Here is an 18,729-nt window from a genome sequence, read left to right on the forward strand (position 1 = left end):
TCTGGATTTTAGTTCCTTTTTGCACAATAAGGTGAAGAAATCTCTCAACAATATGCTACATAAAACAATTTTACATGTTTATGAGAAGTGTCTCACTTAATTTCCACAGACAGCAATGCATCAGATGTTACTAAGCAACAATAAGATAATTCAATCAAGCTGTTATCTAATTTATTTGTAAAATAATGTAAAACCCTTTTTTTTCTTTATGTACAGCTGCAACTGAAATACCTATCCAATTTCATAAATAAATCACTATTTTATACATGATGGTCTAACTGTTGCTTATTATGAGCTGTGTAAAAACAGCCGAAGACCACTAGAGGTCAACCTTTTCTTTTGTAGGTAGGAAGTGTCACGTCATTTTATTCACTTGAACATCATGCCCTTTTATTATCCTGTGTGCAAGTTTGACATGAACTCACTTTCTTTCCATTCAAAAGCACATTTCTTAATAACTGCACCAAAGAACTGTCCTGAAAAAAGTAGCATTTATTTCAAACAAATGTTTTGTAGATCTACATGGGTATGTCCTACTTCGGTAAAAAGTATCATACACAAACACAGAACACAAAAGCAGCATTAGATATTTAAAGCAGCCCCCCCCTTTTACAGAGATATCAGTCATCTATGATCCAAAAGTAAAGACAAACCCAGACAATTAAAAAAAAAAAAAAAAAAAATACTGGGTTGGAGTTTAATATAAAGCCTAGAGAGATTCATTATGAAAGATGACAAAAAAAAAACAAAAAGAAAAAAGACATTCACAGTATATACATTATGTCTTTGGACAACCTTGTGCAGTTTCAGGTCACCTTTACTTGCAAGAGTAGCAAAGAAGTTGTACACTGTTTACATACACAGGGAAAGTAGTAGCTTCTGCATTTGAAATATTTGCATTCGTAATGTGTAACAAATGTGTATGTGTTAGAAATGCCATCTTTTTTTCACGTATTTCTCAATCACTTAAACAATTTGTGCATTTGGTAGATTTAAAATTGCAAAGGAGAAGAAAGAAAGCACAAGTGTAACACCGTTCTGTCTTCGGTTAAAAAGACCCAAACAATGCAAAACATCAGAAGCTGCAAAATGGCTGTAAAATCTGCAGCTATAAAATGACTTGCTTTCTCTGACTGTAGGTGGCACAAACCACTACACTGGACTGGTCTGATGGCACCCTCTTGTGGACATTGTGCACCATATCTGATGACGGGGAGCATGTTCAGAACATGAATTTTTAAAATCCCATTAAAAACCAAACAAAAACACAAATTTAAACTAAATTTAGCCCTGGAAGAAAATGCCATCAAATCTGTAGAGCATTAAGGGGAAGAATTTATTTGCCATTTTGTTTTTAACCATATGCATAAGGTGCTTTATTTTTACACAACAGCCAAAAGATGACACAGCAGCAAATGACACTTCAGAGGATGTCCAATGATTATATGTGTGTTTTAAAGAATATTTGAATTTCTAATCCAAGTTATGTTTATGTGATACAGCAACACTTGAATTGTAACATTATCTACATTATATTAGAACAAGAGGCTACCCTGTAACCCCATGTTTGACTTTAAACTTGACAGCAGTCACAACTTGGATCATTTCCTCTAACTTTTCATAGAAAAGTTGAAGTGGTTAACAAAACAAAATATGATTATAAAGATGTGATTTGCACTTTGTTATATTCAAAAATAGTATTATCAAAAGTTTTTAAAATGCTGTGTTTAAATATTGGATTACAGGGTTGCTCTACAACCTAATTTGTTTAAATCACAATTTAAAGCTTTAATTTCACTGATTGCAGATTGGAACCGAGTAGATCCAGATTGTAATCCAACTTTGTGCTTTTGGTAATCAATAACCATAAATGAAAAATTGAGGCATATACTGGACACTTTACGCAGAATACTTTGTGACCTGAACAGCATCAAAACTGTTTTGTTTTTTTTCCCCTCTACATTTTAGGGACAGCTGTAACTTCTAAAGTAATACTTGTAACCATTCAACTTTTCCAAATTACTCAAAAACTTAATATATGTACAAAAGCATGCATGGTGAAGAAACCATATTTACATGTGCAGCTTTTATCTTAAAATATATATTCTTTAAACATCATGTGTGGCTGGTAAGCTGAGGCTCCATGGACAGATTCTTCCCTACAATCAGTTCTCCTGTGTCATTATGGACCCCGGCTAACAGATCGTAGACCTGCATCAAATATCTTCTCCACGCCATGTGAATTTAGGCTACATGCTGGTTGCCTGTGGCTGCTGCTGCAAAGGCTGCAGCTGAACAGACTGCGGCTCCTGAATGCTACACTCTTCTCCCTCTCGCATGTACATTAAAAACAAAGTCACGGTAGCAAAAGTCGTGGCATTCACTGGAAATGCACGGAGCAAAGTGGACGTGAGTCCACGGGTAAAAACTCTCCACCCTTCCTTCTGTAAACTCTGTCTGACACAGTCCATAATGCTGCTATACTTGTTCACGCCCCCGACTCCGTCCGCCTGCAGACGGGACTTGATCACATCCACGGGGTAGGTGGAGATCCAGGATGCAATGCCAGACATTCCACCAGCAAACAGCAGCTTTGGGATCATGTACGGGTCTTCGGGCTCACAGCCCAAATAACGCGTCAGTACGTCGTATGCGAGGAAATACACACCAAATCCCGGCGTCTCACGTACCAGGGTGGTCACCATGCCACGATTGATTCCTCTGAATCCTTCCTTCTTGTAGATTCTCACCAGACAGTCCAGAGAGTTCTTGTACATCTTCCTTTTAGACTTCTTCTCTCCAGTCCCCTGCATCTGCATGCGAGTTTTGGCCAGCTCCATCGGGCAGCAAATGACGCACTGGATGGCTCCGGCAGAGGCTCCAGCCAAAAACTGATTGAGAGGTGTGTCATGGCCAAGTAGTCGCATGGTGTTGCCCTGGACACCAAAAACTATGGCATTGATGAACGTCAGTCCCATCATTGGAGAGCCGATGCCTTTGTATAGCCCAAGCATCTACAGACAAGGAGACATTTCTGGAATAATTAATCAGTTAAGTGCTGAAAGCACCACATCAGAAAGAGTAAAGTTCTTCATTTGGTCACCTGTAAGCTTCACATTCAGCCAGATAATCAACTTGTGCCAAGTTATAACACTTTATTATAAATGACTGATTACATGTCTGAACACTATAATGCCGTATGCTTGTTTCAGTCACCCCAAAGGAAACATCTCGCAAAGTCTGACACTAAAAAAATAAAGAGGCTTTACTGGTATCTTACCACCAAGCAACCACAGAAATGTGGGGAAAAAATTTGCACGACCATAATGCTATTGTGAGTACCTATCAGTCATCTGTTCTTGCATTAAATAACTGTATAGTTTATTTACATTTGACGTGCTTATCTGAGTTAAATCTGCAAATAAATCAGCCAAACCTCTGAATGTTTTAATACTACGACGGAGGGCACAAACTCTAAATGAACCACGTGTAACAGCCATGATTCCAAGTATACTCCACTTAGCTCAGGTGGCAAGATGTCCAAAGCTTTATTTAGAAACCCAGGAATGAGGTCCTCACTGACCCTGGCTAACAAACACAGTCCCTCTGCCAGTCACCCCACGTTGGGCACACGCTGGCTGATGCCTGTACTCAGATCAGACTGTAACCGGACACTAATTAATGCAGAGGCTGCACATACACATAGTGGAAAAAACAAATAAAAGAAATGAGCATTGTAAATGCTGCAAACTTCATTCACAGCATGACTAACAAACTGGAAAGCTTACCGACTCCTGCCTGATGATTGACTGGAAACAGTGAAATGTCCCACGGTACAAAGGTTTGTCCACATTTTGAACTTGAAGTCGCACCTACAGATGAAAGCGTGAATGTTAGTCACCTGAAGGACTTGCAATGTAAAGAATCACTCTGACTAAAAACCAATACTGTAATACAGCATTATGGGGAAATATGCTGACTTTTTCTTTTTTATGTATATAATGGCGCCTTTCAGGGTTAAATAGAATAAACAAACAAAAACTTACAGGATGCAACATGTGGGACAAATAAATTAACCGAGCCTGAGGTTGATTTAAAAAAAAAAAAAAAAAAAAAGTGTTTGTAGTTTATATTTCTATATCTTAAGAGAGGACAGTGGGTGATAGAAAAAAAGAGGAAGGGGAAAAAAAAAAAAAAAAGAGAGACCTTGACCATACTTACTAGGTCACATTTCCGTGGAGAGGCTGTTTATTCCTCTCTCCCATCTACAACACAGTGACACTGTTGCTGTTAAAGACAGCCGCCCCCAGCCCCAAGCAAACAGCGGCTCAGGGAAAAATGACATTGAAAGCAAGGTGTAAAAGAACTACAACCAAACCAATCACCATCTGCGTGTGCCTCTTCAGTGGATGCTACGAATTATACAATTATATGCTTAAATCTTCAGCTTCATTTACATGTTTTATACTTCTGAAGAAGGATGATGTTTAACAGGCTGTAAGCAACATTTAGTTGGTTTTATAAGTTACTGACTTCGAGCTAAAGATTTAAATATGAAGATTCATTTACAGAAATCCTACAACGTTTAAACCTTACATAATTTGAAAGAAGAGTCAAAAATATTGGTGAGATTTTTTTTTTGTTGCTTTAACTCTACTTGCATATGCTGGTTTGAGACTTTGTGGTTGGATAAAACTGATGAGTACAAGAAAGGATGAAATTATTACGAAGTGATCTATCAACGTCCCCATTTGCACAAACAAAACATAAACAACAGTCTATTCATCAACAGCGTTAAATAAAAACATTTGCAATGCTCCTAAAGTCTTCAAATGTTCCACTGAAACTTGTTAGGCGTAATACTTTTAACTTCAACGCTCTGAATCCTGTCATTCCACTAACAAGAGTAAATGGCAGAGGATGGCGCAGACACCCACCTTAACAGTGTCAAATGGATGTCCAACCAAAACACCAGCAGCACCTAGAGAGGAAACAAGAGTTTTAAACTATGAATGTAAGTGTAGGATAACTCACTCACCAGTGAGTCACACTTTAGAAATGCCAACACTGACCACAGATTCCTTTGTTAACTCACATCTTACATATCAACTTTAATAAATCTGTCATTTTCTTTGTCACAAAAAAACAGCTCTATGAAGTATGTAAGGATACAATAAAGTTCATTAATAGCTCATCCACCACCCAGTGACTGTAAAAACATGGATTTGAGTAAAGCCAGTGACTTATGATCACATTGTTCACGTTGCAAAAGCAAATACCCACCCATTGTGCGATTGAGTAAAACCATCAGCTGGTCACTGCACTGGACCGAGTGACGAAAGCTTAACAGTACCCCGACCTTGACTCATGTCAATGATTTGAAAACTAGTTTGACAGTGTTACATCTGACTTAATAGCCAAATATAAATGTATTCATGACTAATTTTAGCATTAAATCAAATGCAAAAAGGCTCTATGGCGCAGCACCATAAGATAGGATTAATAGAGATTTGTTTGATAGAAGTTGCGCTGTAAGTTTGTGGGAAAAGTAAAGCTGTGCCTCCTCATACGTCAGCAACCTATGCAAACATAAATCTGCTGGTGTCAGCTGATTAACCAGCAAATCCCTAGAATGACTAAATTGTGATTAAAACAGACATAGGGATGAGTAACATAACACAGCAAGATGAGCACTAATTAGGCTCTGGTTCTATGTGTTAATAATGTAGTGGGGATAGGTTAGAAAAAAACACTTGAGATCAAATTCACCAAATAAAGTAAAATGGAAAAAGTCTTGGACGAGTGTTAGATTGTTGATGTCTTAAAATTCTGGACAACCAGGTCTTGACAAAGAGCTTAACAGTTTTAAAGATTTCCCAAGGGTTTAGAGGAGAGGGACTGTTAAAAGCATGTAAACTGGACCTAGTCAGATGATGAAAAATAAATAAAGAAAATTTTGAACATTACGAAAGTGACATTTTTCTTCCGGGAAACTCCCCATTGTGGAATGACTGATACTGACCACAAGGCAGAGGGGAACATAGGATGTAAATGCTCAAAACGTAAACCAAAAGTGATAATGTTTTCTTCACATGATATTTTTTCTGGATAGGACTTAAACTTGTTTATGGAAAGCAGATATTTCATCCTTAATAACGCAAAACGAACAAACACTACTTCCTGTGTTGAATATTACACCCAGGACTGGGCATAACCTAAGGAGCTACGTGCTGATTAAAAAGTTTTAACTTTGACGTTTTTCAGTTCGTCCTAGTACAGGTTTGTGGATACCACTGGCGTTTTTGCAGGCAGTAAAACAGCACCACAGCTACAGAGCTGCACCGTGTGTCACAAAGGCGGAAAAACCTCGACACCGCTAATGCTAGCAGGGGATGCTAATCCGCAACTTGTTGCTAGCTCGCATCACTTACCTCCCACACACCCAGCAGCGAAGTCCAATGCCATTCCCTCAAAAACCTCACAGTTAGAGGGTGTCAACTTTACTTAATTGCAGGCTAACTAAAACTTTAGGCAGAACTAGAGTGAGTACTGTTTCGGAATCTTGTTATATTCACCTGGCTTGGTGTTCAGCCAGGCTAGTTAAATATTACTCTCCCTAACGTAGCTGAAGATGCGTAAATGGAGGATAAAGAGCCACTCCAGATAATGGAAGGCGCTCATTCAACTGAGTAAGCCGACTTAATTTGTGCCCTCACTTTGATTACAGAGGCGCTCTTCCTGGCTGGCTATCCTTTCTATTTCTGTGCCGCGGAAGGCGGAGGTTAGCAACATTTAAGAAGAAGCATGTTTGTCCTTTTTAAAGCGGTCCAATCGGATTATTCGTAAGCAGACAACTCCCCTAGCGGCTTCTGTCCGCCCCTCACACCCATTGGCTGCTGAGGCTTAAAACAGGGTTATAATAGTCGCCACGGATCCTTCTCCGTCAAAATCAACAGTGTTATCAGCATGTATGAGTATAAACCCAGGTGACTTAAACTAGGTGACCCACACACTGAATGGGCAGCATCGCAGACCAGTAGCTACCTCATACAATGCAGTCCTGGCGGCCTGTTTAAAATATTTAACTGGATATAACGTGAAGGGCGATGCATTATCAGAATAATTCAAGGTCCTAATAAGAAAAATGGAGCCAAATCAAACAAATGTCAGGTCAAACTATTTTGGGCTCTTTAAAGCTGATATTATACAGGCGCAAGACATCCTGGAAAACTCCTTGAATTTTAATGAACTATTTTTTTTATTTGAAAAGTTTATATTTGAAATAAAATCACCTGATTCTTTCAAAAGAATTAAGCCAGATTTTTCTTTTGTTTGCATTGCTTTCCATGAAAGACTTAAACAGCTTTACTGTCCCACTGAGTCTGCTAATGGCTATATTGAGATTTTCACTGTGGATCTATTTCCATTTTGCTAAACAGTACTTGAGTTGATTACCTACTGTCCTCAAACATATTTCTTCTAATATAATTTACATTTTAAATACAATATATAAAAAAAACAACATAATAAAAAATGAAGTCTTTATTTTAGTTATTGTTTCTTAACATCCCAGATTGGTTGCATCTATAGATGTAGACTGAAATATAAGCAACAGATTTTTAATCTTTTTGCAGGTTGATACCATCAGACTTTTACAGCCATTTAAACTGATTTAATTACAAATATGAAAGCAAAAGACAGATTTGGTGGAACAAGACAAATTTAAAATAATTTTTCTTTGTTACAAAAGTTGCAGTGCAAAAAGCTGACAAATGTAAAAGCTGCTTGATATCACGTGTTCAGAGGAATTTGGCATTGTGTTCAGTTATCATGCACAGTTAAGGGAGAGTGTGTCTCACTATCACTTATGATGTAAGCATAACACCTGTTCTTTTACTACACCTGTGTACACAAAAATGGAATACACAACTCTGCTTACTTGCGGGTCTATGTGTACCATGCAGAAGCATGTCTTCTCTTGGTGTGAGATTTCATCAAGGGCAGACAGCCAGTGGTGTCCTTTAGCTTCTCTGCAGTGTTTGGGCCTTTTAGAGATGTCCTTCAATGTGTGTAAATTGCAGCACAGATATTTTGACAGTCAAAATACAACTGTCATTCTGGACAAAGCAGAGGAGGTGCTGTTTGTGTGCATTTTTACTCACTTTGCCTGTTACTATAATTACTTAAATGTGATCACATTAATTGATATTCAGACATTTTGTTTCATTTTTTGCATTAGAAGTCACCACTATATCAACATTAAAGTCCCGCCTCTGTATTACACATGTTTTTTTTTCCCAGATAAGTCCATACAGTTGGTTTTTTTTTGTGTGTGTGTGTGTGTGTGTATTTAAAGTGCTACAACACATCAGGAGCAAAATCCGCCATCAGTACTGCGGTGCTTTGAATCTGCAGAGCACTATTTTTTCTGTTTTCATGGCAAATGTTAGAAATGTACAATTTCAAGGAAGCAGGAATTTTTAAATGACCTGTTGGAGACAGTCATAGATTAATGAGAATTTCTCTGAGAGGATTAATAAAGTATTTTTTAATTTGATTTAATGTTATTACAGTGTAATAACATACAGTTACTACTCCGATACTTGATGGAAATTTGCATGCATCGTAATAGTTTTAATCTTGGAACTTTAGGGACAGTATATTCAAAGGAAATCAATTTTTTATGGACATCACATAAAGGGATACATAACCGGGTTAATGTTGGTACATGCTAATATCTGAGACAATAAACCCCTTGTATAACTAAAACCAATGTCAGAAGCAGACACTTTGTTTGTATACTATAGAGTGTGATAGTGAGTCAGCATGCCCAACAATTGAGCAACTGGCTGATCAATTAAATTATTTACACTTTTGTCTTTAATAGCGTCATACTAAAAAAAAAATAGTTTCTTGTGATGCAGCGACTATTCTAAGTAGTGCTTGTACAAGGTGGCTCTCAAAATATCTGCAGATGAATGTATTTAGGTGAAAATAAAATTTAAGCCTAACATTTCAAATAGGGTACAAATATAAAATAAAAAATGTAACACATTTGATCTTGACCTTTCCTAAATAAATATAAGATTTTCTCACTGATACAGGTTTGCTCAGACTGTTTTGAGTTCTTCTGATATGTAATCATATGGAGATGTACTCAACATTACTTCTATTAAAACCAAATTGTCATCCCATTAGTTTTGTGATCTTTCAAACAGAACTGTATAACAATACTTTCACTCTTCCAATAACCACATTTTAGTTGTTTTGTTTGTTTAAATACTCTTTATTTGTCCTGTTAGTTGAATCAAACTTCCAGTCCACCAATGGAGGAAATTCTTAATTTCTTTTTGATAACCATAAATATTTCTATTGTCCTTTGAGCTGATCATAGCCTTGTAAATGCAAAAACTCTTTACTTTCTTGAAGTGATTCTCCATGTAACCCAATTAAATATATTTGAACACCACACACAAGCATATGTTAATCCCATAAGAACAGTTTTTCTTTACAATGTTGTTGTTCATCAGTAAAGTAAGACTTGTCCAGTGGACATGCAGTTTTGTAGTTAATACAGATCATTAAACATGTTTTAGAATCAATGTCTGTCCATCACTTTAATGATACAACCCTAAAAGACTTGCAGTCATGAAGACTTAATGAAGATAAATGCATACATTTGATGCACCGTGGAATCAATATGTGGCACAATGATTTGCATGAAGGTTGTGACACTATGCTTAGTTTCACTTGGTGAAAAAGTTGATTGCCCAGTGACCCCTCCCAACATGAATGAACAAGATTTTAAATGGAAAAAGTTGAATGATTAACCTGAATCTTTCATCTTCAAATAAGCTACTACTTGAAATTTAAAGGCCTGGGTGTCATGAACTGCTTCACGATCTCATCGGTGACTTGTTTGCGTCTTTCTTGATGCTGGGAAATCATGGGCTGCAAGGTCTCGATCAAAATCTTCTTAAGTTCCCCAGTTAGGAGGGTTCCACTTGTGTAGTCCTGCAGAGAGCGAGGATATCAACAGGAATTCAAATGAATGGAAGAAAATACAGACTGTTTTCTCCCTCACCTGTCTGATTTTCTCCAACTGTTCATCATCCTCAAGGAAGAAGGTCAAGTACATGAACGAGACGTCTACATCTGGGTTACCGCCATACTTTCTGTGCTCTTCCACTGTGTCTTTTCCTCCTGAAAAAGCGTACTTGTTGACCTGTGAGGAACAATTCCAAATGAGATCAGTCAATAAAAAAAGATAAAATAAAATTTAAAAAAAAGATTTAACTTTAGACAAGAAGTACGAAATCACCTTGTTCTTGATCTGTTTGGGTGTGTCAGTAAGGAAGATGGAGGAGTTGGGATCACTCGCGCTCATCTTGGTTTGTGCCCCCTGCAAAGCAGGGAAGAAGGTGGAGTGCAGCAGGGCTGGTTTGAGGTAGCCGATCCTTGGAGCGACGTCTCGTGTCATCCTGAAGTAGGGGTCCTGGTTTGTGTGACAAAACAACAGGATCACATATCACTGTGCATTACGACTAGTATCTTAATACACCGCTACATATCATTTTACCAACCTGGTCTATGGCACAAGGGATGAGACACGGAACATCTTTTCTTCCTCCAAAGATCTGTGGGAAAGAGTTACTAAAGGATGGGGCTGCCTGGATTGCTGGGAAGCTGATTTTACCTGAATGGATGAGATACCCAATCATTTACTAAATATTTATGATGCTCCAGAGTCAGGAAATGATTTAGAGTGAACTGAACGGAAGTGAGATATGGTGCAAAAGACTGCTTTTCAGGATGTTAGGCTTTCTAAGACTTTAATGTTGTCTTACCAATGCAGTCGCTGTCTGTGAAGCCAAAGATGCCTTTGACCTGATTAAATGTCACATGCTTCTGGATCTTGACCACATTTCTGTAGAATTCGGGGGATGAACTGAGGAAGGCAGAAGAAATAAACACATATAATAATCACCTTTAGACTGACAACACATGCAAGAACATGAATGGGAAAATTTGGACTTGAATAGAAAATGTGTTTTAGTCACTGTTGGGAAACTTTTAATGTTCTTTAAAAACAAACAGGATTTTTCTGATCCTAACAAGTCTGTAAGAAAATCCTGGTCCAACTGTAATTATGCAGTGTTTCTTTTATTTTTTTCTCCCTTTATTTTCAGCAATTAGGACAGATAATCACTGATTCCCACTTCTTCCCATCCTCTACCTTTTCCTCTGCAGCAGTTTACAGCTTTGAACAGTATTCACAGAATCATAAATTAAAAGTATTCATACATCCTTCAAAAAAAAGTAGAGGGCTAAGATGCATCTTTAAAAATAAATATATGAATAAATAAATAAATCTTGCACTCAATATTAATTCAAAGAAGATTTTCTTGGAAAAGAATTGTAATTCATATGGCATTCCTAGCAGTGAGGTTTTTCGCTTCATATTTTCTTTTTTTTACCCCATGTAGTCGAGGTCAGAGAAGATGAAGGTCTTGTTAACATCAAAGCCGCAGGCGATGATGTCCTTGGCATTTTCAGCAGCGTAGTGGTGGCATTCCTCAAGTGTCAGATCCTTCCACAGGTATTTCTCATCATCAGTCATCTGGATCACCAAAGGGATGTCAAAGACATCCTGAAGCCATCTGAAACAAAGAAGTGATATTTAGTCGTAAATATGAAAGCAGAATTAGACGAACAGATGCCGCATGTGATGGTCATTTGCTCATGTAACTCATGTTAAAGTAAGTGTTTGCTTACATTAGGCTGAGAAACTGGAATCTGCAGTGGGATGGATCTGGATTCAGACATTGGGGGTTTTTCAACCAACATTTCCAAGAATTTTTATTACCCAGAATTAATTTACCAGAGTAAAATAATTGCTGATAATCGACATGATTTGCATTTCCACTGCATTCGAATTTCCAGGAATTTTATTCTAATCATGTTTATATGGTTTGTTGGTTGGTTCCACTCTGACTGTTGTGGTCCTTCAGCTTCTGATAATCTCATTTTTGTTTCTTTAACTTTTCCCAGATTAGATTCTTTGTGTGTCCTACATTCAGCTCCCCCAGCTTCTCAGCTGTTCTTCCATTCACTCGTTTCCAGTTGCTGGGTCAAAGGTATACTGAATGTCTTCCTCCATAAATATGCAAACTTGTTTTCCATCCACTTGTATTTTTCTAACAGTCCAAACACAGGTTTGTAAGGTTAAAATAAACAAGTCTGCAGTCACAAACTGACTGAAACATACAAGCACCAAATATTCCAATTGTGTTCCATTAATTGCCTCTCCCTGAGCCGTCACCTTATCGTGGTGGAGGGGTTTGTGCGTCCTGAAGATCCTAGCAGCTATGTTGTCGGGGGCTTTATGCCCCTGGTAGGGTCACCCATGGCAAACAGGTGTCTAGGGGAGGGACCAGACCAAGCACGGCTCATAGACCCCTATGATGACGACCAACCTGGGCATGAATGTTCCCTTGCCCGGACGCGGGTTACCGGGACCCCCTTCTGGAGCCAGGCCTGGAGGCGGGGTACGAGAGCGAGCGTCTGGTGGCCGGGCCTTCGCCCATGGGGCCCGGTCGGGCTCAGCCCGAAAGGATTACATGGGCCCCACCCCCCGTGGGCTCACCATCTGCGGGAGGAGCCGTAGGGGTCGGGTGCAATGTGAGCTGGGCGGCAGCAAGGGGCGGGGACCCTGGCGGTCCGATCCCCGGCTGCAGAAGCTGGCTCTAGGGACGTGGAACGTCACCTCTCTGGTGGGGAAGGAGCCTGAGCTTGTGCGCGAGGTTGAGCGGTTCCGGCTAGATATAGTTGGACTCACCTCGACGCATGGTTTGGGCTCTGGAACCAGTACCCTCGAGAGGGGCTGGACCTTCTTCCACTCTGGAGTTGCTCATGGTGAGAGGCGCCGAGCAGGTGTGGGCATTCTCATCAGCCCCCAGCTTGGTGCCTGCACGTTGGGGTTTACCCCGGTGGATGAAAGGGTAGTTTCCCTCCGCCTCCGGGTGGGGGGACGGGTCCTGACTGTTGTCTGTGCTTATGCACCGAACAGCAGTTCAGAGTACCCACCCTTTCTAGGGTCCTTGGAGGGAGTGCTGGAGGGTGCTCCTTCTGGGGACTCCATTGTTCTGCTGGGGGACTTCAATGCTCACGTGGGCAATGACAGTGAGACCTGGAGGGGAGTGATTGGGAGGCATTGTCCCCCTCCTCTGAACCCAAATGGTGTTTTGTTATTGGACTTCTGTGCTCGTCATGGATTGTCCATAACGAACACCATGTTCCAGCATAAGAGTGTCCATATGTACACCTGGCATCAGGATTCCCTGGGCCGCAGTTCAATGATCGACTTTGTAGTCGTATCGTCGGACCTGCGGCCACATGCCAACTGATCACCACCTGGTGGTGAGTTGGCTCAGATGGTGGGGGAGGAAGCCGGTCAGAGCTGGCAGGCCCAAACGTGTTGTGAGGGTCTGCTGGGAACGTCTGGCTGAGTCCCCTGTCAGAGCGAGCTTCAACTCCCACCTTCAGCAAGGCCCCAGGGGTGGATGAGATCCGCCCGGAGTTCCTTAAGGCTCTGGATGCTATGGGGCTGTCCTGGCTGACACGCCTCTGCAGCATCGCGTGGACATCGGGGGCAGTACCGCTGGATTGGCAGACTGGGGTGGTGGTCCCCCTTTTTAAGAAGGGGGACCGGAGGGTGTGTTCCAATTACAGGGGAATCACACTCCTCAGCCTCCCTGGTAAGGTCTATTCAGGGGTCCTGGAGAGGAGGGTCCGCCGGACAGTCGAATCCCGGATTGAGGAGGAGCAGTGTGGTTTTCGTCCTGGTCGCGGAACAGTGGACCAGCTCTATACCCTCTCTGGGGTCCTGGAGGGGGCATGGGAGTTTGCCCAACCAGTCTACATGTGCTTTGTGGACCTGGAGAAGGCATTCGACCGTGTCCCCCGGGGGCTCCTGTGGGGGGTACTCTGGGAGTATGGGGTACCGGACCCCCTTGTACGAGCTGTCCGGTCCCTGTACGACAGGTGTCAGAGCTTGGTCCGTATTGCCAGTAGTAAGTGGGATTCGTTTCCGGTGAGGGTTGGACTCCGCCAAGGCTGCCGTTTATCACCAATTCTGTTCATAACTTATATGGACAGAATTTCTAGGCGCAGCCGAGGTGTTGAGGGGATCCGACTTGGTGGCCTCAGGATTGGGTCCCTGCTTTTTGCGGATGACGTGGTCCTGTTGGCTTCATCTGGTCGTGATCTCTAGCTCTCGCTTGAGCGATTCGCGGCCGAGTGTGAAGCGGCTGGGATGAGAATCAGCACCTCCAAATCTGAGACCATGGTCCTCAGCCGGAATAGGGTGGATTGCCCTCTCCGGGTCGGGGGTCAGGTCCTGCCTCAAGTGGAGGAGTTTAAATATCTCGGGGTCTTGTTCACGAGTGAGGGAAGGATGGAGCGCGAGATCGACAGACGGATCGGTGTGGCGTCTGCAGTAATGTGGACTCTGCGCCGGTCTGTCGTGGTGAAGAAGGAGCTGAGCCAGAAGGTGAAGCTCTCGATTTACCAGTCGATCTACGTTCCTACCCTCACCTATGGTCATGAGCTGTGGGTCGTGACTGAAAGAACAAGATCTCGTATACAGGCGGCTGAAATGAGTTTCCTCCGCAGGGTGGCCGGGCTCTCCCTTAGAGATAGGGTGAGGAGCTCGGTCATCCGGGAGGGGCTCAGAGTAGAGCCGCTGCTCCTTCGCATCGAGAGGAACCAGTTGAGGTGGCTCGGGCATCTGGTCAGGATGCCTCCTGGACGCCTCCCTGGTGAGGTGTTCCAGGCACGTCCCTCTGGGAGGAGACCCCGGGGAAGACCCAGGACACGCTGGAGGGATTATATCTCTCAGCTAGCCTGGGAACGCATCGGGATCCCCCCCGCAGAGTTGGCAAATGTGGCTGGGGAGAGGGAAGTCTGGGCTTCCCTGCTTAGGCTGCTGCCCCCGCGACCCGACCCCGGATAAGCAGCAGAAGATGGATGGATGGATGGTTCCATTAATTGTAGTTTTTCAGCACACAATCCTGGCCCGCAAGAATTCCAGGGATCTGAGAAGCCCTATTCTTCAACTCAGAGCTCAGAGGGAAGGCTTTTTACCCTGGCAATGTCAGTGGAACTATGTCAATGGTTTTACAAGTCCTGAGTAAATGAAAAGAGTTCCTGTGATTAAAAAATGGGTCTGAGGGATAACTCACTTGGTAAAGATGAAGGGGATGAGGTGACCAACGTGCATGGCTTCTGAGGACGGACCTCTGCCGGTGTAAAGGTAGAAAGCCTTGTCCTTCTCGTACACATCCAGCACCTGATGCATATCTCTGCAAGACACAGTGAAATTAGGTAAATCATTAACAGATGTCTCATCTGTTCATGAACTTGCATTCTCTACATATAATTGCTGTTATTTCACAGAACAGGGGTGGGAAAATCAAATCGAAAAATCAAATATTGGGATTCTCTTGCTTTACAATATTAAAATTAATTATTTTTTTGTTAAAAAAAAATCTCTTTTTTTTCAAATAAATAAATATAATCCATTATAAATTTTTTTGACATTTTTCTTGATTTTCTTGATCTTTTTACTGGTCTTTCTGAGCATGATAGCAGCAGAATGATGGTGTGGGTACTGTATTGCTTTTTTCCTAACTGAAATCAATAAAAATGATGAGCAAAAAAAAAATTTTTGTACACTTTTTATGTTTTTAATCTGCAAAAATCAGCAATATCAAAGAATTGCACAATTTAAACTGAATCAGCATAAAAAAAATCGGAATCAAATCGAACAGGCACAAAAGCATATCGTCACAGCCCTATTGTTTACATTAAAAAAAGTTGAGAGGGGCCACATGCAGTGGAAATCTAACATCTCCAGATGTATTAAACACTACTTTCATAACACACTTATTTTTCAGAAGTTGGTAAATTAGAAAGAACAAAAACCTGTGCGAGAAGAAGATTCCCCTTCGTAGAAAGCGATGAGGTTTCTGTCCCGAGACTTTTTCTACTCTATCCACCAGCTCCTTGTCGATTTTACTGCTGCCGAACCTCACTAAGGAGAGACATAATGTTTATTTGTCAGTCAGTATAAATCACTCCCTTCATCCAGAGCAATCTTACCAATGAGTTTTTCATAATCCACTCCTTTGGCATTTGTGGTGGAGACATTCCATGGGTCAACTGTGTCTTCTTCCCTAGCGCCATCTGCTGCTTGGCCGTTGTCCGTGGTGACCAAGTTTTCTGTTGGCGGGCTTCCTGCTTTATAATCCTGACCTGTCATCTGTTTGTAGTCCATTTTCAACTTTAGCAGCAACTGGACAGCAGCATCAATTTCAGCCTGTAAAACCAAAACACTGAAGTCAGATAATAAATAAAATCTACTTTAATTGAAAGTAATAGGTTCCCAAAATCAAAAAAGTCATGTCATGTGATCTTGGTTTAGTAATTTTTCATATATCTACGTATAATTTCTGCTTTAGTACAGTGAATGATAATGAAATATTTAAAAACTTTTATCTTTCCAGCACCATTTATAAAAGAATAAAGGAAAACAAAATGCAGAAATCAATGAGGATATTTGCAGAGACAGTAAAGGTTGACTTTCTTATTCTAATCCAGTCAATCGTGTCAAGTTTAGCAACTCTCCTCACAGCGCGTCAGCGACCCATGTATGTTTATATAAAATAGTCCTGAAGAAAAACACAAAGTAAATATGGAGAGCAGATACCTTTGTAAACACCTCTGCCTCTAAAGCAGACAGCTGAGTGAAACACAATACTTTTTACAGACGGCCATGGGAATTGAAAAACAAAGCAAAATAATGCTCCCCGATCATCTTTTCACTTCTGCTTGCAACGAGAACGGATGCCTTTTCTCTCCTTCCCTTCCCACTCTGTCCTGCCGTCTCCTTGTTTTTGCAAGTCTATCTATCTGAGCCTCTCTCTGCTTTGCCTTCCGAATAACAAACCGTGGATGTGGTCAGCAGGTCTCTCAGCGTAATTGATCAAATCGTCCCCAGGGTGGATAACAACTTGGAGAAGCTGTCAGCTCAGGTTGGTGGAAACTGATCCCAATTCGTCGGTTTGGACTCACAGGTGAAACCACAGAGATATTTAAAGGCTGGTGAAACAAGTAACAGGCGGACCATGAACAAATGTTTTTATCTTCATCTGGCAGGTCAGACTACCCAGAAAGCTGATTAATCAGGTTACATTTTTCTGTAGACTGATGGTCAGTCACACCTTCTTGTTCCATCATGAGATGGCAGGAACTGGAGCAGCGGGCTGAACTGGATCCGCCAGTCAGCGACATCCATACTTGGTTGTGCTTGGAGGGCCCCCACCCCCTCCCATGCCCATTTCTCACATGCTGTAACTGTCTGAATATGTGATTTTTTTTGGACTGATGTGTTTTTTTTTTTTGTATCCCTACAATGTGCTCAGGTGTAGTATGCATGCCTCGTCCCTCCCCCTCACCCATCCTTTCCTCGTGTTACCTTTCCCCTCATCTGTGAAAAAGACACAAAAAATAAATAAATAAAAAGGTCCTGTGGGCATTTATGTGAATGTTGCTTGTCTACTCTTGGACAGGTTGAACTGGAAAAGAACTTTTGTTTTGCCAGGACACAGTTCCATGACAAAAAAAAAACCTTGTGATTGTTTCGATTTTGATTTAGCATAACATGATGTGCTGGGCCGATGTGACGGATAAAAAGCTCACACCCCTTACAGATGCATTTGTCTTGTTTTTTAGTATGGGAGAGAGGAAAATCAATAACCCCTCTCCAGTATGAGATACACATCATATTAACACTTTTTTTAAATCACAGCTTTCAGATCTCAAAATAATATTTAATGCACCCATTCAGCAGTGGGATAGTTGAAGAAATGTCAATATAGCCAGCAAAGTAACTTACTTTCTCTGCTTTAGCTTTTTTCAGTAATTTGACTTTGTCTCCTTGCGCATTCAGTTCATCGTACAACTCCATTGGACTCTTGGTTCCTTCACTTTGACAATCTGACATCCTCTTCACAGTGTCCGGATAAAAGTACTGCCAAAATTAAACCAAACACTGGTCAAATACACATTATATAAACTAAAGTTACATATTCAGAATAGCAACAGACAGAATGTAGAGGAAAATAACTATACATTTTCTTTTCTTGCAATATATTTCTTTTTACAACGGCAAGAATAAACCCATATGTCAACATAGCACAGCTACTTGGTACAGCTAGCTTATCGTTGCTGATTGAATTAACTATTTACTACGCTGCGATGTTCAATGACCGAGCAATTACTGGAGTTACAATAAAAGTGGTACTCTCATGTAGGATTTAATATGCAGAATAGTCTGCATACCGTGTTATGTCGTCCACGCACAGCTTACAGCTCTCATTCAACTTGCATCAGCCTGTACGATGGGGTGTCTGAATCAAATCCTTCCCCCTCAAAAAAAGAGCTTGTTCAAGAGTTCCGCAGTGACTATATCAATAAAGGGGAAAAAAAGACAACGTTATTAAATGTATGTAATACATTTGTAAATGTATGTAAATGTATGTAATACATTTAATACACATAATTAAAACACACAAACGATTCTGGTTTGCTATGAAACAAATGACTTCAAATGACGGTAAACGCTTTTAAACTATTATGCGCAGGAAGAGGGTGACGGGAATCTGTTCC

At 41.0% G+C, this 18,729-nt stretch overlaps 2 protein-coding genes across 2 annotated transcripts; both read right to left on the reverse strand.

The window, feature by feature from the left end:
- Nucleotides 1-474: 474 nt before the first annotated feature.
- On the reverse strand, nucleotides 475-6,751 carry slc25a29l (solute carrier family 25 member 29-like). The gene is made up of 4 exons (XM_079261539.1): nucleotides 6,432-6,751; nucleotides 4,938-4,981; nucleotides 3,789-3,872; nucleotides 475-3,014 (listed from the first exon to the last, which is right to left on the reverse strand). The coding sequence occupies exons 1-4, from the start codon at nucleotides 6,463-6,465 to the stop codon at nucleotides 2,250-2,252; spliced, it is 927 nt and encodes a 308-aa protein (XP_079117665.1). The 5' UTR covers nucleotides 6,466-6,751; the 3' UTR covers nucleotides 475-2,249.
- A 2,131-nt stretch (nucleotides 6,752-8,882) lies between these two features.
- On the reverse strand, nucleotides 8,883-18,471 carry wars1 (tryptophanyl-tRNA synthetase 1). Its single transcript, XM_079262160.1, has 11 exons — nucleotides 18,403-18,471; nucleotides 17,957-18,091; nucleotides 16,162-16,378; nucleotides 15,985-16,093; nucleotides 15,243-15,362; nucleotides 11,478-11,660; nucleotides 10,848-10,948; nucleotides 10,584-10,696; nucleotides 10,322-10,495; nucleotides 10,085-10,225; nucleotides 8,883-10,014 (listed from the first exon to the last, which is right to left on the reverse strand). Exons 2-11 carry the CDS (start codon nucleotides 18,062-18,064, stop codon nucleotides 9,859-9,861), a joined length of 1,422 nt encoding a protein of 473 aa, XP_079118286.1. The 5' UTR covers nucleotides 18,065-18,091; nucleotides 18,403-18,471; the 3' UTR covers nucleotides 8,883-9,858.
- Between the last annotated feature and the right edge of the window lie 258 nt (nucleotides 18,472-18,729).

This window comes from Telmatherina bonti, assembly GCF_933228915.1.
Source record: "Telmatherina bonti genome assembly, chromosome: 22".
In the NCBI taxonomy this organism is placed as follows: Eukaryota; Metazoa; Chordata; class Actinopteri; order Atheriniformes; family Telmatherinidae; genus Telmatherina; species Telmatherina bonti.